Source organism: Rhea pennata, chromosome 2, assembly GCF_028389875.1.
Source record: "Rhea pennata isolate bPtePen1 chromosome 2, bPtePen1.pri, whole genome shotgun sequence".
Lineage (NCBI taxonomy): Eukaryota > Metazoa > Chordata > Aves > Rheiformes > Rheidae > Rhea > Rhea pennata.
This window is the reverse complement of record NC_084664.1, coordinates 90,214,653-90,237,929: the sequence shown is the minus strand read 5'-3', so window position 1 is coordinate 90,237,929 and position 23,277 is coordinate 90,214,653. Positions and strand designations below refer to the sequence as shown.

The following is a 23,277-nucleotide window of genomic DNA, read 5'->3' as shown; positions in this document are numbered from 1 at the left end:
TTATGACTTAAGCAACCTGTCCATGTTTTGCTATATTTAAACTTATCAAAGAATCTGAAACTGCCAACTAAACTGTTCAGTTGAAACAAAATGAAAATGCTTTAGTCATTGGGAATGTAATGAAGAACAATAATTAATACTATGTTACTGGTTACTTTTTCCGAATTAAAAAGTTGGTGGGGAGGAAAATGCTGCCTAATTTTTAGTATTTTACCTCCTCCCCCATTATATGTAATAAGTGAAGATTTTTTATCACTTTTTTTAGTTTCTGTGCTGTAGATACAAGGTTGCAGATGTTGAATAATTTATATACAAGATTCTTCCCAGTGGAGTTATAATTGGGACAGTTATAACCAGTTCTGCCCTTTGCAGAGGGTTTATGTATTTAAGTAAGTCTTATGCATTTTGAAGAGTTTTATAAAAGATAAAAAAAAAAAAAGATTTTACTGCATTTGGAATGTCATATATAATTCCTGGCTTAAGATTGAGTTAACGAGTCTCTTATTTATGTTTTTATGCGTTTACAGCAAAAGGCACTTCTGTTTAACTATTCTAAACTTTTACAATTATTTTTATGATTCATGGAGCATCAAAGTTTAAATGCCTTACGAGAAACTATAAGGTCATGATGCTCTTTTTGTGTGTGTGCATGCATGTGTGTGTGCGTGTGTGTGCATGCGTGCTCATATAAGTATGTATATATATATATATATATATAAACACTCATTGGTATTAATTTTACACTTGAGGCTGAAAGCTTTTCCTTTGAGCTCTATAGTGATGTACTTCACGTGGAGGGAGGAGAAAACATTGAACAACGATTAGTCTAATTTTTCTTTTTTCAATTGTTTAAAGCCAGTTCAAAAGTCTGATGGAATTTATTATTTGTGGATATAGATAAAGGAGCTCGTATAAGTACAGTTCTCTATATAATAGGATGGCAGGGGGAGCATCATATCTGCATCATCAGTGAAGTTCTGATTTTTAGCTTCCATAGCAACCAGAGCCAGGTTCTAGAAAGCAGTGCTTGAAAGCTGGGTAGTCAATGCCTCTTTAGGTAAATCTGGTATCAGATTTTTTTTTTGTTTGTTTGTTTTAATATCTCAGAATGAATGGGAAGAGAAGGAAGAGGTAGAATAAGGAAAGGAAACGTCTTATGAATTGAGTTGAGTTGGCCAAAGGAGAAATTAGAACAAGACTCTTGCATTTCTTTTCTCCTGCTGGTGTCACTGTTGATGCACAGAATCCAGAAACACTTTATTCAATCAGCAAATATCCAAAGGAGAATTACAGGCAAGACAAATGGTGTTTAGGCAAGGTTGTTTTGTAAGGACAGGAGCGCTTGAATTATTCCTCCTAAATTCCCTCCTAATGTAAAGGATTTATTAGTTCCATCATTTGCTCCATTTTTTCCTCAGATATTGCTATCCTTTAGTCAGTTTTACTCACCTTATCTTCTTAATATTAAGAGTCCTTAACTGTGGACAGGACTTCAATCCCTTCTTTCTGTACATCTGCTGACAGCCACTTGTGTTCTTGTGATTGAAATGTTTACAATTACATAATCAATATTCTTAGCTGCAAGTTTCCGTCGTTGAAAGGATTCAGGACAGGAGTATGGGGCAGGGAAAGGTTTCTATGGGTTTGATACAATCTAATGAAATCAGCAGTTGAAACCCACCACTGAGTAAATTCTGTTCAGTTGTACAGTTAAAGAACGCTATTCATTTTGAATGACACTTTCTCTGAGTATATATTTGAGTAAATTTTGAATAAAAATTCATTTTGAAATTACCAGATAAGGACTTTATTCTGACAGTCTTTACTCCTCCTTCCCACTAATGCCTTCTGCAACATCTCTTCACACAATCCATTTTGAAAGATCACACTTGGGCTGCATTGGTAATTAAATATAGCAACTATTAATAATTTTTATGGTTGAGATCCTCTGATGACTCTTGTGAGGAGCTCTGTGATATCAACAGTAAATTCAAGTATTGCCTTCTGTTTTCCTGAGGTGAACTGCACCAGAGTATAAATACCATAGGAAAAACTGCATTGCCAGATATTCTCATTAATAGTGCCCTTGGCTAAGTTGTCTCAAGTTTTCAAAGTTCTTGATCCTCCGTGTGGGTCTGGCCACAAGGACTAGAAAGGTTCTTCATTAGTTTTATGGCACCAGAATCTGCCTGGGAATCCAAAGTGGTAATGCGGTGAAGACCTTAAAGTGCAGAGACTGGGAATCCAGAAGCAAGCTGTGTGTCGCTTATAATGGCAGTTGTCTTAGTAGCCCCTTATATCTGTAGATCAAATGTGAAGCTCAGACTTGCCAGTGTGATTTGGGTTCTTTATGCTGCTGTCCTGTCTTTATGTATATGCCCCTAAAAATCTGTCAATTAAAAGCTACAGATTGAAAGCTATTTCTTTGAATCATTCTAATTATTATGCAGTAGTGGTCTTTTACTTTCTTGGTCAGTATTTACATCTGAAAATTTCCAGTAACAGTGTAGTTATGCAAAGAGAAAAATACTACTAAGATGAAGTTCAGTCTGAGGTGACTTACCTGTGAAATTAGATTGAAAAGAAAGAATAAATAGCTTTCAAGAGACGCAATTCATTATTTCGGTACATTTTTGAAGCATCAAGGCTAGAGCTAGGTTTGCCTAGTACACCATGTGAGTTCAACTATGACTTTTCTTTCTCTTCAAGTGTCTCATCCCATTGAGTCAGTGAATTGCAGTCTCACTGAAGGTTACTTGGCCCATTTCAGTAAATGGGGCTCTATCCTGCTCCTTTCTTCCTCACAGCTTCCTCAGGATTTTGAAAAACTGCTAAATAGCTGGTTACAACATGACACATTTTGAAAAATCTAATGTATTTTAATAGTTGCTGCTTGTCCCACTTGTTTAGAGGATTGAAAGTTGAAGCAAATGGATTTTAATGTACACTGAAGCAAGAGCCAAGTCTTTATTCGCACTGCCACTTTGGGGTGCTGGAGCACAAGATGACTCTGCAGCCATTGGGGCGCAACAGCTTGATGGCTCCAGAGCAGGAAGGGACCAGCTGCTGATGGACACAAGTCTCCTCATGGTTCTTTTCTAGTAGCACTTCATGACCAGGAATGGATGGAGAGGATTTACTCTTAAATCCCTTGCTTCTGAGCCTTGACCTCTTGCTATCTCTGCAAAAAGTTATTTGATGGGAAATCAGTTGATGAGTGAATGGCCTTCTGAAGTTATCTAGAATAGAGTTGCTGAGTTGCTGGGAATAGAGACTGAGTAAGAGGGATATAGGAGAGAATTTGAACAAAGAGCAGTTTCCAGTCTGATCAGAAAATGCTGCTTTGCATTTATAAATAAATCTGCTTTACTTCATACAAGGTACATACTTGCATGTAGATAAAAGAACAGTAATTTAAAAATTAGTTTTCCAGGTGACTGCTTTTACCTTCTATATTCCCATCTAAGCTTTTTGGTTACAAAAATTGGAAGCAATTAAAGGAAAGGTGTTTCAGAGATACAGGTCACTATTAGTGTTTCTCTATCTCATCCTTATCTGTATGTGAGAATATTAGTGCTTTCTGTGCTTTTATTGAGAGAGATTCCTATAAGGATGATTGTGTGAGGTGCTCAAATGCAACTGTAGTGAGGGCTGTTTGACCTTGTAGTCAGAACTGAGTTTTGGAAAAGAAACGATAGCTGATAAAACTGAATTTAAACCAGCATAACATTTTTTCGTAAGTGTATATAAGAGATATTTCTACTGCAATTGAAAGAGAAGAAAAGGACTTCATAAAATAACTATGAAGCATTGAGATGCATATGAAAGTCTTCTCTAAGAGAGAAGAAATCAAGTTCATCAGTAGGGGAACTTAATTTCCAAAATAAATAAATAAATGAAGTAAAAAGTTGGGAGGGCTGAAGTGTTGCATAGTCCTGTTTCTAGAGTGTGCATATATATATATTTTTCTGTTCTGGTTTGATTTTTTTGATCAATCATTAAAAAAAAAAAAGAAAAAGATGGCTGCACCTAAGTTTCTGTCTTCTGTGTATGTAAATGAGATCCACATAGGAAAAGCTTGCATGTGGGCTGCAAATCATACCAATACCTATTTCCAACATGAAGTATATTCCAACCCCGTACACTGTGGTAAGTTCTCCTGATTCTCCTTTGTTTATGTACTGATGCCACTTAAAAATGGCAGGTCTGCAACGCTGAAGAAAACTGCAGATTCAAGGCATAGCTTAGAGTGAAGGATACTACCGCAAAGCAGCCTCTGTTTCTCCAGCCTGTAAGTGTAGCATTGGATACACAAGGAGACCTAATTTAGTATTCTGGTAATTGACCGCAAGGACCTGTAAATGTAAAAGGCAAACAAGTACAGTTATGGCTAGTATTAGAACAAGTGCGTTGTTCCTCCTTAGCTTTATATTGTAAAATAACTTTTATATAATATTTGGATTGCTAAATGGATTGGAAATTGGGAAGAGGAATTGCAGAAATCAAAAAAAAAAAAAAAAAGAAAATATTATACTGCTATGCAAATGAATAATGTTGTGATCTTTCAGCTAATGAAAATGTCTGTACCTGATATTAGTTTTTGCTCATTGTGCTGCAGACACTGCTCGAGTCTATGGTTGATGCAGCTGAAAACCTTTGCCCTAACGTAATGAAGAAAGCTCATATCCGTGAAGACCTGATTGAGGCTAGCACTGAGAAGATTTCTATCCCACGCACTTTTGTGAAAAATGTCCTTTTGGAGCAATCTGGAATTGATATCCTCAATAAAATTAGGTACTTTAAAAATCTAGTTTAACAAAATTGGTTATAGAATATGGAGAGCACTGAATTTTGGTTGAGTGCATGTGGCTTTCTGTCCTAGGAGTTTTTTGGAATGCTTTTGTGGCTCATAAGAAAAACATTCAAAGAGCAGGAATCCTGTCAGCCTGTGGGTCCAATGAACTTATTTCAGTACATTCGAATATTCAGAATCTACAGGGATGTTAGTTTGATCATTTTAGTATGTATGTAATGTTTGGTTTCCTTTTTCTTTAGTAAGAGTTTTGGTTTATGGAGCACAAATAACTTTTTCGTGTCTTGGTACTATTTTTTTAAATTTATTGATGTTGCCAGATAACACTGAATTACTGTAATAGAAGGAAACTACATTTGTTTGCTTTGAGTGTTAGTAGTGCTTTGTTGTTGCATTTCCTCTTGTTCTGTGGTTGTAGCAGTCACTTAAAGATTGTTATTCGTGTGGGCATTGTGAACAGCAGATAACATACTTTAAAATAAAACAAAAACAGCAATGAAAAAAAACCACATAGAAATTCCTCCCCTTCCTCAACACCCCTTCCCCAAATACAGATATTCAAAGAAAAGAGGAGGCATAGATGGTTACCTTAAAACAACTTTTTTAAAAGAAGGAAAAGAAGGAATTAAAAAAATATATATATAGGGTTTGTTTTTTTTTACTGATCTTTTATTGCATCTTTCTTTTAATATGAAATGTACATCCGATAATATATTTATATTATATAGCTAAATTTTTGCAGTTGCTGTTGGCTAAGGAGTCCTCTACTTGATGGAAAAGCATGTCATTTTGCATTATGATGCTAATATCTTTGCAGGAAAAGAGGAAGAGGTGTTTATTTTTAAAAGCAGTAAGACTTAGAATTCAGTTTTGCAGAGTGCAGAAAAATTGGCAGGAAAAAGTGTAAAAGACTTTAGCTATGCATTCAGAATGTTTAAAACGGTTCAGAGGGTGAGTTTTTTCACTTTAATCCTATCAATCAAATCTTCGTCTGGAGACAAAAATAGTACTTCTTCCCTCATTTTCCCCCCTTCCCCACTTTCCTCTCTTCCTGCATATAGAAGCTTCAACTAAACAGGGTAAGGGTGCCTCACTGTAAGCCTTCCTGCCCTATATTATTTAAAACCAGCGTGAAGGTAGCTGAAGGAAATCCCTTCTTCAATCTCATTCTCTTCTCACTAGGCTTGGTCACCATTCTGCCTCCTTCCCTGTGTGCTGCATTACTTTTCCAGGTGGTTTCTTACCTTCCCTCCCCCCCCCCCCCCCAAACTTCCTGCAGCAGAAGTGCTAGCCCAAGTTGCTTTGCTATTCCAGCCCCATTTCCATCTGTGCACGAAAACTTAAAGCAAAATTGTGATACTTGCTGGTAAGTGTCAGGTGAGGCAACTGGTCTTGAAACCAAGATAGCAGAAGAAATGGAGCTTCGGGCTGCAGCTCAGGCTTACGTGCTCGTCAGCTGTAAATCAGCTCCTTCCCCAGCCTGAGTATTTTGTACCGTGGCCAAAAAGGACCATAAAGGAATAATTCACAGTACACATCCCCTTGAAAATAAGTGACCACTGAAATCTCTGAAACCAGGATATTGGTGTTCCACCTATTTCTGTGTAATAGAAATGACTTGACGTTAAGTTCTTAAGGCAGGAAGCTGGTTATCTAGAGTGAAAAGAAGAAACAATATGTAACCAAAGAGCTGTGGTGGCAAAGTCTGGGAAAAAAAACATTATACAGTTGCCTTTCGGCTGACGGATACAAAAAGGACTTGAGGAAATGAGTGAATTGTAATTGTTCAGTGTAGTAGCAGTAGTAGTAACCAGGCAAGACTGTCCTAATCCTGTTCATTTGAGATTTGGGTTTCTCTGACTTCAGAAGTGGAGTGTTCCTTCCTGGATTTCACATGTGTTTTTTATTCAGCTCTCTTATTACCCAGATGTTTTCATTTCAGCTGTTAAAAAAAAAAAAAAGCAGATTAAAAATGGTACAGAAGCTCTTGCATTTATTGTATGAGTCATGAGTTTATTTCTGAAGCCTGCAGTGTTGTATCCTCACACCCTCTAGTGTTTTTTTCAAATAAAGTGACTTTATTTTGTATAATCATTGCACTGTTGAACTTTTATGAAAGACAGAATTCTTCTGTGTGAATTAAAAATTCCTCTCTTGTCATTTTTAATCATCACACAGTGAAGTAAAGCTGACAGTGGCCTCTTTTCTGTCTGACCGAGTTGTAGATGAAATCCTGGATGCACTGTCCCACTGCCATCACAAATTGGTGAGTATTTGCATGGTTGAATATCTGAATGTGCCAGATATCTTAACGGTGCTATTACATTCAGAACTTGTTCAGTTCCTTCTTAGTGCAGCTCCTTTTTGAAATTGGTCCTATTTTCATTGGCAAATATGATTATGATACTATTGCTCCTTTGATTTGAGGAGGAAGAAACCTCAGAAGAAGCTGCATTACGTATTTGCTTTATTATCTTTTGCACCATTATCAGATCTAAAACTAAAAATGCCACTGTGACGCAACATTGAGTAACTAGTTAAGAACAGAGTCACTAGTTGTCCTGGTGAGACAGCAGGGGTTGGTTGCTTGTGAAATGGGAGGTGAAATGTCATTCTTTAGAGAGAGGCTGCTGAGAGGAGCCTCAGAGACCTTGTTTCCTAAATGAGTACACTGAGGCTGCTTTTGAAATGGAGATACCGAATCTGAAGAGAAGGGTGTAGAAACATAGGAAAGGAAATGCTCTGTTGTTTACCTGAAGGTATACAGCTGTCAAAAGCCAGTTGTTTCCTGAAGAGTAGAAGAAATACATGTCTATGTATGCACAGAAGAAAAAAACTTTTTTTATTTTCTATGTAGTGGGCATCTATAAGGAGAATCCAGCACTTTTTTTCACAGAAGCCAGTGGGTGGTAACTGTTATGGTTGAAATTGTTCTTTGTTCCTGATTAGAATTTCTCTGCTTCAGCATCCAGCAATGAGTTTTTCAGATACTTTTCTCTGCAAGATTAGAGAGCCATCTATTCCGCTTTATTTCTTCTCCATGAAAGTCCTCATATACAGAAATCAAATCACTCCATCCTCCCCCCCCCAAGTAAATTAAAAGATTGAATTATTTAAGGGTGAGTCTATGTGATACAGAGCGATACTGTGCAAAGATGCAACCTCTGGTTTCAGGAGCTGTGTAACGGCTTCACATATCAGCCTGCTATGTGACTGGCCCTGCTAATTAGCTCCAGTTGATTCTGGAGCACGCTCAGCTGGCAGGAGCACTGGGCTGTCTGTATCCTGCGGTATTGCACAACTTGGACGTACCCTGATTCTTGCACAGTAACTCGTTTTCTTCCATCTGAATCATTTTAATGACAATCTTCTGTACTTTCTGCAGCTTTTCAATAGCATTTTCTAAAATATGGACCACAGAACCATCATAGGTTTTAACAAACACCACATATAGGAGTGATATTGCATTGCTCTTGACATGCCTTTATTCTTTCTAAGTAGCCAAGGAAATAACAATTCCTACCTTTTGTCAAAGAACTGGAGTGGTAGTTCATCAAAAAGTTGCAGGGGTGTCTCATTTTCAGCACTGGATTTGGTAGATCTTCCTCCCAGTAGCAGATTCTAGATTCCCAGTAGCTTCTCAGTCACTGTTTTTCAAGATTGAGTCCATAGCTAATTGCCAATGCTCTTTGTCCTTCAGGAATTATTTGACTATATGTTAGATTTTAGTTGGTTTACTTTGGATCTGTTTTGGCCTGCAGCAGTAGCATGTCCTTCTCCCAGTTTAATATTCTGCCATGTTTTTGTTAGCTAGGGATTATTTCAGATAGTACCATTGGTGAAAATGTTGAAGAGTATAAATCTCAAAAGTTTTTTTGAAGGAACTCCTGTAGAATTTGTCTGTGTTAATCTTTAATTGACAGCTACAGTTTAAAAATTGACAGTTCATAATAAAGCAAAGATTCTATGTGTTGATCCTGTTCTGTGCTAACTCCTTTAATTGGGAGTGTTAGGTACTACTATTTCAACCACCTGCAAATATCTGTGTATGTTGTTTTGACACCGTTGTTTGAGGTAATTTTATCAAATAAACCTTTTCTTGACAAGATCATGGTTTTTGCTTTTCTTTTTCCTCAGTAAACTTTTTGCCTTTCTTCTTAGAATGTGTAATGGAAAGATTTTTCCATTCAAAAGAAGAAGAAAAAGAAAAAAAAGTATATAAAGATTAATGCACTCAACTGGGTTATGCTTTTTCAGGAATTATGGTCATTTGAATTCTTCAGGCTTTCTGGTTTGGTATTGTTTGTCTTTTTTACAGTCTGATTGATGTATTCCTATCTTTATCCTTGCCTCTAGGCTGACCATTTGACCAGACGTGGCAAACCACTGCCACAGCAGGAATCACTGGAAATTGAGTTAGCTGAAGAAAAACCTACTAAACGCTCTATTATCACAGTTGAGGAGTTGACAGAGATAGAACGTTTGGAAGATTTAGACACTTGTATGGTAAGACATGTTTCCTCAGTCCATTTGATTAAAAATGTAAATTATTGGAAGAAAAATGATTTTCAAACTACAATTTGGCAATTTCATGATATCAGGAAACTGCAATTAGGAATCGGCTTCTGGAAAAAAAATAAATGTTAGCTTGCGAACATTTTGTCTGAGTTACATATTGCTATTAAGCAAAGAAAACCTTTTCTTTTTCTTCACTTTCTCTTTCCTGGTCCCTTTCTAGGGAAGGGCCTTTCCCTTGCATACATTGCTACAATGAAACTAGTATTATAAATGATCTTTTTCAGAGGCCAAGCTTTTGTAGAGGTGTGGTTGCAGTAATAATGCAGACCATGCTATCACAGAACAGTTAAGGTTGGAAGGGACCTTTAAAGATCATCTAGTCCAACTGCCCTGCTCAGGCAGGGTCACATAGAGCAGGTTGTCCAGGATCCTATCTTTTGAATATGCTGTCTTTTGAATATCTCCAAGGATGGAGACCTCACAACCTGTCCAGGCAACCTATTGCAGTACTCTCTCACCCTCACAGTGAAGTTGTTTATCCTAATGTTCAGATGGAACTTCCTGTGTTTCGGTTTGTGCCTCTCATCCTATTGCTGGGCACCACTCAAAAGTGTCTGGTCCCATCCTCTTGACACCTCCCTTCAAATATTTATATTTCCTGCTAATATTGCCCCTCAGGGTTCTCTTCTCCAGGTTGAACAGTGCCAGCTCTCTCAGCCTTTCCTTGTATGAAAGATGCTCCATTCCCATAATCGTCTTAGTGGCCCTTCACTTGCTTCGCTCCAGTAGCTTCAGCTCCCTTATACTGGAGAGCTGAGAATGAGACACAGTACTCCAGATGCAATCTCACCAGTAGAGGGAAAGGATCACCTCACTCAATGTCCTGCTGGGTGGCAACAGGCTGTTTTCTGCCTTTGTCTTCATTCTGCGTGACAGGAATTCGTCTGAGCTGTGACAGAAATCGTTTGTGGCTAGAAGTTGTATTACTGACCGTGAACAGAAGCTTTGGGTGTATTATAAAATTATTTTTAGGATGTACGGAGGAAGTCTTAAAATCTTGAGATAGAGCTGCAAATGATCCTACAAGGCAAACTTTTGAAAAGTAATTGAATTAGGAGTGTGAGATTCAGTAAGAGGGCTGAATATAAACACTGAAGTGCTCTATAAGTCTGGTGGGTGACTTTTATTATAAATATGTCCCACTGCCATATCATGATTTTTTGAGATGTAAATCCATAAATTTCCAATAAATAGATTGTTAACTGTTTTCAACCTCAAATTTCTCTCCAATCCAGCTCAGTCAGTTGAAGAATTCTGCTATAGAGACTTCTGTATTACAACTTAGTCAATTCAATAGGTGACAACTGCTGGGAGGGATGGTCTGTCGTCTTTTCTTTCCTAGCTTCTTCTTGGCCACATGCTTTCATAAGAAGCTAAACTGGCAAAAAATTAATTACGTCTTTTTGTACATGTAGTTTTGTTGACGTACTTCCCTGAATAGACTAACAGAGGTTGGACAAGTACAGCTCAAGGGAAGGAGCAGCAGGATTGCTCCCTTCTGCAGCAGCCGTCTGTTAGTCTGACTTAGCTGTAAAATAAAAGCATGCTGTCACTGAAAGCATCAGCTTAAAATAGTTAATTCTCCCTTCCAAATCTGCTGCCTTACCAAGATTTGATTTGATGCAATACTTGTCTGAACATCACAGATGCCATTGAGGCCTATGTCGTTGACGGCATCATCTGGCTCATCACCAGTACTATCGAGTTCCAAAAACTTTCTGCAGCCAACATTCAGGAGTCATTTTGATCCCTAAATCCTATGGGAGAGAGATGTTACAGTAAAATATGTAGCATCTTAACCCTATAGCTATGAGTAAATTTCCACACACTGGGTTCATCTATAGAAAAATAAGCTAAGTGCTCATTTTGCCCCCTCCCTACCCGCTCTAAATCTATTCTTGTAGTGTGTTAAAAATAATAATACTGAAAATTTTTAAAAAATAGCTCTTGTCTCCATCTACTATCACCATGGTTATATGAAAGTATCATATCGCTGTGCTGTTATCTTTCATTTTGTTCATATTAAAATAACAGAAGTGTGATGATGCTTACACTCTTATTTAAAAGGTGCACTAGATGCTAACTGTGCTTACTTTGAGCAGTGTTTATATTTCTCTTTATTCTCTTCATTCACCTGTATCTTGAACAGAGATTTAAACACCTTTGTTATCCAGGTACTCATCAATATCTAATTTCTGAGAATGAAGCATCAAATAAACAGAATATAAATAAGCAGTGAGCTTACACAGTGCTAAAGAATCCACTTATTAAAGACTGTAAAACTTAAGAGCTGCTTTTTGCATTGTGGGTCTTGGTGATATTGGTTGCTTTTTTTTTTTTTTTTTTTTTTTTAAAGCCTGTAGTGGCTGGAGTAATCCAGAGATTTTGACCGAGCTAGTGTTATTGGTGGGTTTCTTTTGGTTGGTTGGGTTTTTTGCTACTAAAAGCATCTTAAGGATGGATTTCTTAGCTCTTCTGGATAGAATTAATAATTTAAAATAAAATACATAGCTGTGGGAAAATTGCACATATTTCAGATTCTTCTGATTTTTGCCTTCTCAGTATTGTACAGATGTTTGCACAGAAATGGGAAGCCTTTTGAAAAGGGTTATAGTGAGTGCTTTGTGAGTAGGTCAATGCAAGAAACTTAGGTTACTGAAAGATTTCCCTAGAAATATAAGCATATGGTTTTATGAACTGTAGCCTAATTTCCTTTGGTTATTATTAATCTTAAATGAGAAATAGCTGTTTAGCTCCCACTTCCCAAATGGCCTTATTCTAGAACACTGCCTTGTTTGGTCACTGGAGATCCTAAGCTTTACAAATTGTAGTGCTTAAACAGACCAGAGCTGTGGGAGCAGATGATGTGCCTATATTCTGCAAGCCTCAGCTCTGAAACCTTGTGTTGCAGCCCACTGCTCTGCATGTTTGTAAGCTCGAGCTCATATAAGTGAATATTGAAAATGGACTGAAAATGGTAATATCCCTGGGAGGCCGGGAAAGTGCTCTTCTACTCTAAGCCATTTCTTTTTGACTTTGCTCAAACAATTTGAGAAGGTGTCTGGGAGGAAGAGACTTTGGACTTGTAGGAGAGGCACTGAGCTTGGACCGCTGTTTTGAAGGAACTGGGTTTTCTGAGTTTGCAAAACTAAGCAAGGCTGTCACTCTCTTGCTTTTGTTTCCTTCAGCAAGCCCACTGAGAATCAGTTTTCTGGCTGAGGCAATGTGTGCAGTAGCATATTGTTTGATTGGTCCCCACTGAAGCTGTATCTGAGCAATTTTGGGAAAAGCTGGTTCTAGGTTCAGTTTTGACTTTTATCTTACCTTATGGTTACAGAGAGAATATACAGCACTGAGAGGTACTCTATGTTGAAAGATGCTAGGTGAATGATTAGGGGTGAGGTAAGTGTATTTGGAATAAGATGTTTGTGAGGTATTTACTGTTATATATGGACTGAAATTGGAAGACAGGAACGTTTGTTTAGAAAACCTGGACTGTTGGTGGGAGGGATTGCCATCCCAGTAAGGAGAGTTGCCATCCACTTCTAAGTTTGATATGTATGAACTGATCAGACAAAACAGAGTATCAGGAATGTGCCTTTAAAGTGCACTGCTAAAAAGAGACTTCTAAATGTTTTCTACCATTTTTGCTTGTGAGAATTAGGACATTTTAAATTCTGTATAGTAACTGTGCAGCTGAAACTAATAGGATTTGATTCTCCTCCAGCCTTTAACTGTGGCCTGAGAGCCCCTAATATGAATGATTTGTCAGCCGTACCTGAATTTGCCAGGCTCTTAAAGGAGTACTGAAGACACTGGGAGTGATTGAGTGGTGCAGGGTAGGACATGATAGCTGGAACATCATTGACCTCAGAGTTTTGGATCTCCCTGAGCTGCACTACAATAAATTGATTTTTCCCTAATCTATAGCTGTCTTAGCTGTACTCCTTTAATTAGAGCTGCGGTGATTGTATTAAGTGTTTACATAAAAGTTATGTGCAAGTAAGAAGTCTTTATGCAAAAAAATACTTGCTCTTCTCAGATTAAAGGAAAAAGCATAGCCTGCTTTTCAAAGCTTGGACTAAATCATGAATTAGCTTCATAAAATAATGCATTTTCCTAGATTTTCTGTGTGCATGTGACAAGAATAATATATTTTAAACTAATGCATGCTTTTTAAAACTAACTTCAAATAAATCACCCCGTTTTACTGAGATGGAATATTGTATATCTTGATATGTGTAATTGTATAGGTAGGTATTAACTGATTTAATTTTGTATAATGCTACCAGTTGTGTGTTGTTCTTTTGTAGCCATCAGTTCTCTGCAGAAGTAAGAGATTTTAAATGATGTTTAGTTCCCTACCAAAATGATGTTCCATTGAACATCTTTTTTTAGATAATATTTAACAGTGTATTTTAAAGCATTCTTTTAGAAATTTGCATGTTTGGTTTCTGGAATACTAAAAGGAGATCAAGAGAGATAAGCCATTATTTGAAGAAAAGTTTTTTGACTGAAGTAGTCTCTTTACTAGAAGTGTGTGTATTCATCATCTTTAAAATATACTTTCCAGCAATATATTAGTATTACTGCCAGGGTAAGTACTGTTTTTTTAGGGCAAAGCAGCAGTTTATTTGTGTTACAAAGAGAGATGATTAGGAAATTGTCTGAAAAAATGTGAAGGAATTGCAGGTTGTAATACACAAGTCTGCTCATAAATCTGCTTTAAATAAATCTTCTTTAAAGCATTTCAGTGTAAGACTGAAATGGTTGGATGGTAAATTAGGTGTTTGCAAAAATGCTTGCAGCTAATAGAAAATGACTGTGATGAATATTTGAAACTTCACCATTTCTCATTTGTTTCTAGTTTTAATCGCTGAGGTGGTTCTATGACTGTAGTAAAGGACAAGTTTTTAAAAAATTACCATAAGCAATAAATTAATATTGTTGTCTTTAATGAACAATAGATGTCACTTGTACAGTGAAAAGATAATTTAGAGAAGTAACAGAACACCTATAGAGAACTAACATTATTTTTTCCCCTTTGGAATGTACTAACAAGCTATTGTCAAGATTTAACATGTTAGTCCAGTATCCGGGTGCAGACCTATAAATCCACAGGTTCTGAAAGACAAGATGTATGGATATCAGTGTTTTTGGAGAAAAATGAGAAAATTTGCTCATCATGCTATAATAATTTTTTTTTAAAGAAAACTTGTAAGGTACCAGCTAAAAATCCCCCCCCCCCCAAAAAAAAAAAAAAAATTGAATTTAAAACACCACAGACTCTTCAATTGTGCTAACTGGAGAAAGGAGAAAATCATGGTAAAGATACATATGTATGTGTGTTCCGATGTTGTAGGAAGAAAAACAAAAATAGAGACTCTCCAGTGTACCTTGACCTACTACCACATCTCATTCTTGCTGGGCTCTGTTCACCTACAGCAGAATTATCTCAGGTGTAGATATTCAGCTTTTTGGATGAAGGGCATCTGTGCAAAGCCTACTGCAATAGAGCCCCTGTCCTTCTTACATTCCTTACGTTCTCCTGAATTAGATACAAAGCTGGGACCAGCTTAATCCAGCATAAATTATTGCTCGTGCTGGAAAGAGCACTTATGCTTTCCCCTATACTCAGTACTCTTTCCTGTCCAGACCCTCACGTTTGTGCCAGTATTCATGCAATCATGCTGCAAATTGTGTGCAGGAAATGATCCAGCTGCAAACTGAGTTTTTTATAGAGAGTTTCTTTCTAGGTTAGTTTACCAACAGGTTAGTCCTCCAGTTGAGCTCACAAAACAAATCCTGAGGGCAGGAACAAGCAGCTGATGGTAATTGCAAAGGCAGCAGACTGGATTAATGACAGATTAAATTGACGGTGACACTTCAGTTTCTTTATGTACATTAGCAGAAGTGAATGTTGTTACATACATTGTTACTGTAACACAGTGCTCTATGGGAAGCTAGAAATTGATAATAATGGTATATGAAAGTTGTCTTGGCTTCTGAAAAGGCTCCATCACAAGTCTGTCAGCAAATCCACTCTGATAAGAGATTAATATTATTTCTGACTCCCCCAGTGTTAGGACAGTGCATGAAAACATTACTGGGACCCCACTGCACAATCTAAGCCCTTCCCTAAGTATACAGTACCACAGCTGAGAAAGTAAGAGAAAAAGGGAGCTGGTATCAAACCAGTAGTTCTGCACAATCTTGTGACTGTCTTGTTTATTAGCAGGTTTTGTGTCCTCTATACCTTCAAGGACCTTAACAGTGCTCATTCAATGCCTGTTACATATATAGCCTACAGAATTTTCACGGTCATGAGGGCTTTTATATTACCAGCTGAAACACTTTAAAAGAAACCTGGCTTTCAGTGTTGTCATCTTGGTCTTTTTGAGTGGAAGGAGATGATGAATAACTGATATGTAGTGTGTTTTTCTTAAACCAACTCAGATTTCTCGGAGTCCAGAGCTGTTTCTCACAATTTAGGGTACATTATTGGCACAAAGTGAAACAAATGAAGAATGTAATAAACTGCTTCTGGTAACAACACTATACACTCAATTATAAATAAAATGATAGAATAGGAGAGCGTTTTTGCTTAAGTTAAAATGAGGGTCATAAAGCACAGCCATTGGGTATTCTTTTTTGCATTTTGGCACTTCTCTATCACGAGCTTGTCTTCTCATAGTACTGATGCTTTCTTTTTCATTAACAGCCTGAGATTTATACAGGCAGTGTGTGTGTGTGTTGGGAGGGAAGGATGTACAGTTATATCTTTTGTGGCAATAACTGTCTTATTGATTCTGACTTTCCATCGTTTTACTTCTTTTAGCGTGACTTTCATGATACTTGAAGAGTTCAGTAACACATTGCTCACTGAAACACTGGTCTTGGGAGTATAACTTCCTTGTGATGGTTTTAAGATGGTGTTTACTTCTATGAAGTTGGTCTGTGGCTGACAGAAAGGTCTTCCACATTTAGCTATGCAGACTGAAGATAGTGCCACACCAGCTTCCACCCTCTGCCCTTCTGCCAGCTGACATGTGCATGCCTTGTAGGCAGAAGCATCTAGGCCAACTATCCGTTGGTTTAGACCAACTATCTGTTGCAGGCCTTAGCCTGCTGATGAACACTTATCCAGTTTAACTGACTTAGTGAGAGAGGTTACTATCCCTAACTGGATTCACTTCCCCTGCCATATAGCACTCGACTCTACTGCTGGCGGGAAGGGATCATCCAAGTACTCACCTACCTATCTCAGGTAACATTAACAGGGTGTGAGGACAAAGTAATGAAGTCCCTTTGCCCAGGCTGGGTTATGGGGGCACTTGCATGATCTGCAGAGCTGTGGGGTTGGTGCCATCTTTATTCAGCGCAAATGGATCCAGAATTTCTCTTTTTATGTCCTATGTTTAAAATAATCCCCTCACTATTTCCCAAGGCAGACTAGTGAGTGCTCCTTTGGAGGAGTTTTCTGGCAGAATCTAGACTTGGTAAGCTTTGGCAGAGGGATGATAGCAAACAGCTTGAGGAGGATAACCTCTGATAATGCCGCTTATGAGCGCACATCTGTCTGCAGCCTTAACACCTCTTGATTCAATTAATACCTGGTAGACCGACCGATCTCAAGTGGTTAAGGAGCTTTTTATATAGTCTGTGTGGTCCTTTGTACTGCTGTTTAGTTCCTCTAGAGTCTCAGTTAAGTTACTTGGCCCAGATTACATATGTGTGCTGTATGGGGCAGTCTTGTTGATGCTGAAATCTGGAAAGCCTGCTTAAAACAGCACTTGCAGAGTTCTGTCTTATTCAGTACTTTATGGTTCTCTCTCCAGGTAGAAGAACAGAAAGCTTGTGGGGTTCTGCTGTGAAAAATCAATATCTCATATTGCATGAATAAAGAATTGTATTCCACAGGAAGAGGGAGAGAAGTCTGTATTAGGACAGGTAGTTACTGAGTGCTGTTAAACTTGGGTATATTTTGTCATGGGAAGGAAGGTTAAGATTACTGGAATCAGAACTTAAAAAAGAAAAAAAGAATGTAATGCCAAAATGCTAGAAAGTTTCTAAGTCATCAAATCTCATCCCTGCTGTCACAGACAACTGCATCACATAATCCTATTCAGAAATTCATAAATCAGATTTTATTTCAAAACATCTCTCTCTCTCTCTCCCCCCTCCCCCAACTAGAGGAAACTCAAAGATGCTTTTTTCTGCTGTTATTCAGGTCAGCTAAAGCCTCAATCCAAAATGGTGTGTATATCTCTACAGTAAGATCTTATTTCTTGTGCACAAATTACTATGAATTTGTGAGGTCAGGAGAAACAGGATTAGAATACTGATATGAAACCAAAAGCACATAAGCTGGGGGAGGAAAACTTCACATAAGTAAATGTTAAAGAAAACTAAAAAGAATGAATAGAATGGAAAGACAAAGTGTTTGAAAAGTTAGGGTGGTTTCACTCAAAGCTGATCAGAACATCTTATTTTAGCTATGAGTCATTTCCATACCGTGGCACTTAGCTGTTCCAGGAGAAGCTTGGGCTTCTCATGTGGGATTGCAGAATTCAGGGTTTTACCACTAGCCAGATTTCAATTCCTTGCTTACACATGAGAAGTTCTGTTCTGGAGGGTGGAAATCTTTCCCTTCTTCATGGTGTATCTGTCTCTCCAGGGCTCGTGCATTGCCCCATGACTGTCTGACCAGTCTGCATCATTAAAATCAGTCATCGCACATGCGTAGTAGCACTATAGAGAGCTACCTTAAGAGTCTGGCCATCCTGTCATGGCTAGTTATAACTATCAGATATTAATCTATCTATCTGTTTCTATCTATTTCCCATGTTGCAGGATGAGGGCTAATGAAATAGTATACACAGATACCTGGGCAGCAAATTGAACTCTGTTCATGTATTTCAAGTTATTTATACATTTAGGTGTATTATTGGAACATGAATCTTAACCATCAGTGTAAAACAACAACTCTTCTTTAATACAAAGCAGCTACTAGTTTTGTTTTCTTTCTGTCTTGCATTAAGTGGATATCAAAGCTGGTAAAGAGTACCAAAAGCAAGTGTCTGTCTACTCAAATATTTCTGTTTTCCATACAGGGTCTTGGAATATTTGATTAGTTCCCTTTTTTTTTAATAGGGAGAAACCTTGATATAGTAGTTCCTATGACAAGACTTAAAATTCAGAAGGGAATTTTTTATGTTTAAATTTAAGAAATATATCTCAAAAGTGGCTGGAGGGCTTAAAAACTGGCTGTGCATGGTGGGAAGGTAACTGAGAGAAAATCCAGTGAACAAAGAGCAACAGCTCAAGTAGGGCCTGAGTTTTCAAGGATAAAAATCCCCATCAAAATTCTGAGCAGAGAGGCTCCTAGTCCACTTCCTTGTCCTGGGTAATCTGCATCTGATTCATTGCAATGAGCCTCCCTTTAGTGTTTCTACTCTGAAATGTCACTGTTGCAGTGCAAGCAAAACTGATGCACAGTCTGCCCCCAAAAGAATCTACTGATGGTGAGAAGATGATTGATGTGTTTTGCCTGAGTGATTCTCTATCCTTTTGGTAACTGTTGACTTAAGCATGGAGGAAGATAGGAGGGGCGCAGAAACCATGCTGGTACTCAGACCTGAGAGGCTGTAAGGCAGCCAGGTGCAACAGTTTTGGTTCAGAAGTACCTGGCATCAAACCTGTTTTAATCATGTTATTGCCTGAGACATCTAATACATAATGTTGGTGGCTGTATTTGAAGAATTGCCTGAACGTATCGTAAACAACTATCCAGCTGTCCATATTCAGTGAGTTTAAGAGCTTTTTCTTATTATTATGTGGAAGTTTTAGGTCATGAGCCAAATAAATTTTACACCAGCATTTGCCAGCTGAATGTAATGAACAATCACAAGCAAGCAGATTGTGATGGTTTAAAGGGATAATGTGTGCCATCTGACCTGCAGCAGCCTCCAGCTCTGTGCTTAATTTTAAAGTACAGTAAATTAGTTGAACCCATCCTCTTTCTTTGTATTAATGAGCAACTGCTGTAGATGATGCTCTTAGGCTCTTTCTGAACAACTAGAAAACAGAATTGATGATACTGAAAACTGTTTATTCTTTTATAGGTGAGATCAGTTGCAAGCAGAGTACGTTGCAAGATAGGCATTCAGAAAATTAAATGAAAGATTAGTTTATATTTAGTAATTCAGGAACTGTTCAGTTTAGTTCTTGAAGCTTTTATTACTTTTCAGAATAAGAGCTTTAGATATTTCTATGTGTGCTGCTTATTAGCAGGAATTTTACATGACTTGAAAGATGCAGGCATGGAATTATTAAGTAAAAAATATACAGCAATTCTTGGTGAAATATCACAGAGTCCATCACCTACATCTTAGCAAGTAGAAAAGTGAAGGTTCCTTGGCTAGCAAAATGAAATGAATGCTCAAGGGCAAATCTATTAAGCTTATCTTACAGAGCTACTGCTCCTCTTTTGGAAAATGTTGCTGTACTAAGTAATTCTGAAGGTCAGATTGGTTTAGATGGGACTAATTAAATTGATTCTGAACTGCAGCTCTTCCTTTACAAATTCAACTCTTGGAGGAGGGAATAAACAAATATATTCCTTACATTTAGATATGTCTTATTTATATGCCATATTTGTCTATAATATATACTTAGTGTACTTCTGTACAGATGACATATGAGTGAAAAAAAAAAGGTTGGAGCTAGATCCTCTGCTGAGATAAAAGTGCCATAGCGTTGCATTCAAGAGAAGCTGCGTCAACAAACAGCAGCCTATTACAGATTGGCCTTGGTTTCTAAACAGTGCATTCAAAGTTTTACTGTTGTCTCCCATAAAATACTTAGCTGTCATGTAATTTAGTATTCCATTTAACTTGCCAGGGATAGTGGTAGTCTGGGGGTAGATTATGAAGGTAGTGATTTAGGACACCATTTTGGTGGGAAATGCATAGCTAAATTTTGACAAGATATGCTGAGGATTTGCCAAGGAAATCATGATATAAAATCTTGAGTAGCTGAAGCTAGCAGTAGCAACTCTTACGTCTAGCTTTTAGGGCTTCAGTGTGACCAAAGATTCAAATGGAACAAAGCAAAGTTGGTCAGCTTACTGTTCTGTTTCATGAACGATACTTACAACAGTTTTTAAATTTATTTTAATTACGCAATTGACATGTGACATTTCTGGCAAAGGTACTTTTGAGAGTGGACATAGTGTGGGAAATAATGACTGACTGAAATAGCAAGAAAAAGCTAAAAAGGAAAATAGCAAGACTTTTGGTAATACTTTATTTTCTTATACCAGTTACAGAGATAATCCTTGTGAAATCCATATATCTGAATTAATTTAGTGCTGGTTTAAATGTATTTGAAAATATTTGTTATGCAAGTGCATTCCAAGATAGCACATTATTATTACCTAGTCCTATTTCTGGTCTCATCTGGGTTGAATTATGTTGGGATTTTTTGGTTGGGAGTTGGTGTTCATCTCTAGCATTGCCCCATACACTCTGCATTGCATTTGGTAGTTACGCTGAGAGCTAAGGGAAGGGCTGGATGGCCTGGTGGACTGTGTTACTTCAGGAGACTGTAGATCATAATCTGGGATTAGGTTCCCTGCACTGCAGTCAGATTCCTAGGTGACTTCAGGCAAGTCGCTTAGCCTTTGCTTTGCTTTGATTCCCCATGTGCAGCGTAACAGTGCTTCTCACCTTTCTTTACTGTGTTCCTCCCTCCTCCTCTTCTCCCTTCATATTCCCATCAAACTGTTTAACATCTTTTAACTTTTAAGCAGCTTTAAGCAGCAGCAGTCTCACTCGCTTAAGTGGGATCGCTGGTGAGTGGAAGGTAGGAACTTGTATAAGGCCTTGCTGGACCAGGACCTCAGCTTGTAAACTCCCTTAAACTTCGGATTGTTTTGTATTATGTGTAGTGCTTTGCACTTTGGTCCTGATCTCATCTCCAGCTGCTTGTGTAATGCAAATAATTTCACTGCCTATGTTTTAACTACAGTGAACAGTCTGGAGTACTCCCAGTAACACTGTCTGAAAAAGAAACTGTTCGTGGATTGATTGTGACATGCTGGAGGTTTATATTTAAGATGATTTTAACTTTATAAATGTTTCTCAGTGGATTTTGTGGTCTCTTCATGCAGTCTCAGACTAGTCCTAGTGAATGATAGCACAGTAGGTGGGCAAGAGAAGAGTAGAATACGTGGATTCTGTCAGAGAAACGGAGTGCGTAGGGGTGAGGATGGAGACAGCATACAAAATGGGAGTAATGGGGAAGTTTGCCTGAGTCACTGTTAGCCGAGAACTCCTACATAAAGCCAAAGTTACTGACAGTGAAAGAAAACAAGAACCTTAAGGCGAGTGGGGAAATGCTGGAGCTGTGTGAAAGAAATGCTGTTCTTGTCATTCAAGTGCCCTCCTGTCTTCAAGACTTAGCTGCAGTAAAGTTCAAAAGTGTGAACTCTAATAAGTGGATTATTATTGCTGCAAATATCAAAACTGTGAATAATTAATCTTGACACCCCCTCAACAATTGAATGTTGAACTTCACGTTATGAGGGAGATTGTTTTCAGCACTGATAATTAAAGGTCAGTACGATATCCATTTAAAAAGCAGCATTTCCTTGCAAAGAAGTTTAAACCAGACCTCAACTGTATTCACTTCTCCCACAAACACCTTGCCAATATCTGCCGTGTTGTTTCAACAGAAGTTCTCACTCAATTTGAAGACATAGCCATGTTTCAAATACTCCACTTCTTTTCTTATTCAAAATTGAGGAGGAGTATGATTGGATGAGTAATCTTCCACCCAAGAGATAGACTACAGAATTGCTTCATTTCATAGGATGACTGTGCCCCCTTCTATTAATTTTTGAAGGGGAAAGCAAAGGTCTTGCTTTATTAATGGGAATAGCATAGTTCTAATGTGCCAAAAGGGCTTGAAAGGTCTGTGCCTCTAAATTATTAATAGGTTTATTTAAACTTTAGAAGAACTGACTTGCAGCCCTTTTCAGTTTTTCAAGAGAAGCTTTGTTTTGTTTTTCAGGCTTTCCTGCTTTCCACAACAAAATACAGGTTTTGAATTCAAAAGCCTCCTTCAGAGTTGGAAATATCAGAGGTGCAGTTTTCTTTCACCACTGGTGCCAGCAAAATGAAAAGCCCCAGTACTTTGAGAGGGCAGATGTTGGCACCACTGGAAAGCTGTACACCAGAAAAGAACATCTGAAAATCTGAATATGTCTTAGTATAGGTAGAGAGATCATATCCTCCTCTGATTATCCTCGGGAGACACAAACTGTATAGCACCTCCAAATGCAAGGGATTTTTACCCTATTCTTGCATGTCACCTTTCCTGCTAAGACTTTTAAGTGTTTTGGCTTTAGTTTTCTTTATTTTGGTGACTTCTGGTTTTGCCTCCTATCCTAAGAATTGCTATTGCTTTGTCTTCTCCCATTCATATTCTTTTTTTTCTTTCTTTTTTGCTGCATGGAGACTCTCTGCTGTACAAGTGTAAGTATTTTTTTTAGCTCTGCTGATTCTGGCCTACTTGTTTACGTTTTTGTGCTCCATTTGCTTCTGTACTGCCTTGTTAGTCTCCTGGGAGACTGTAGTGTCATCCATCTGCAGTTGCTGAATGAAATAGGCAGCAGTTGAGGGACAATACTGGATTTTACAAGAAGATTCAGCTTTAAGACCAACCAAAGCAGAGTGCTGATGTCAGAGATACAAGCACAGATGTTACTGCTCAGAGAGAAAATCTGTTGGTTTGGTTTTATATTCAAGCCTCATCCAGCTTAATGAAACAATAGCCTATAAATAACCATAAGCTAGGATTTCCTTGCCATGGCAAGTTTTAGG

General features: G+C 37.9%; 1 protein-coding gene across 5 annotated transcripts in view; it reads left to right on the top strand.

Moving 5' to 3' along the window:
- CARMIL1 (capping protein regulator and myosin 1 linker 1) overlaps positions 1-23,277 on the top strand; it is a 194,039-nt gene that overhangs the window by 144,085 nt on the left and 26,677 nt on the right. For all 5 annotated transcript variants that reach the window (XM_062569894.1, XM_062569896.1, XM_062569891.1 and 2 more), the window contains 3 exons: positions 4,619-4,794; positions 6,992-7,079; positions 9,170-9,319. In XM_062569894.1, the coding sequence (XP_062425878.1) occupies positions 4,619-4,794; positions 6,992-7,079; positions 9,170-9,319 (414 nt within the window). The remainder of the gene's footprint in view (positions 1-4,618; positions 4,795-6,991; positions 7,080-9,169; positions 9,320-23,277) is intronic.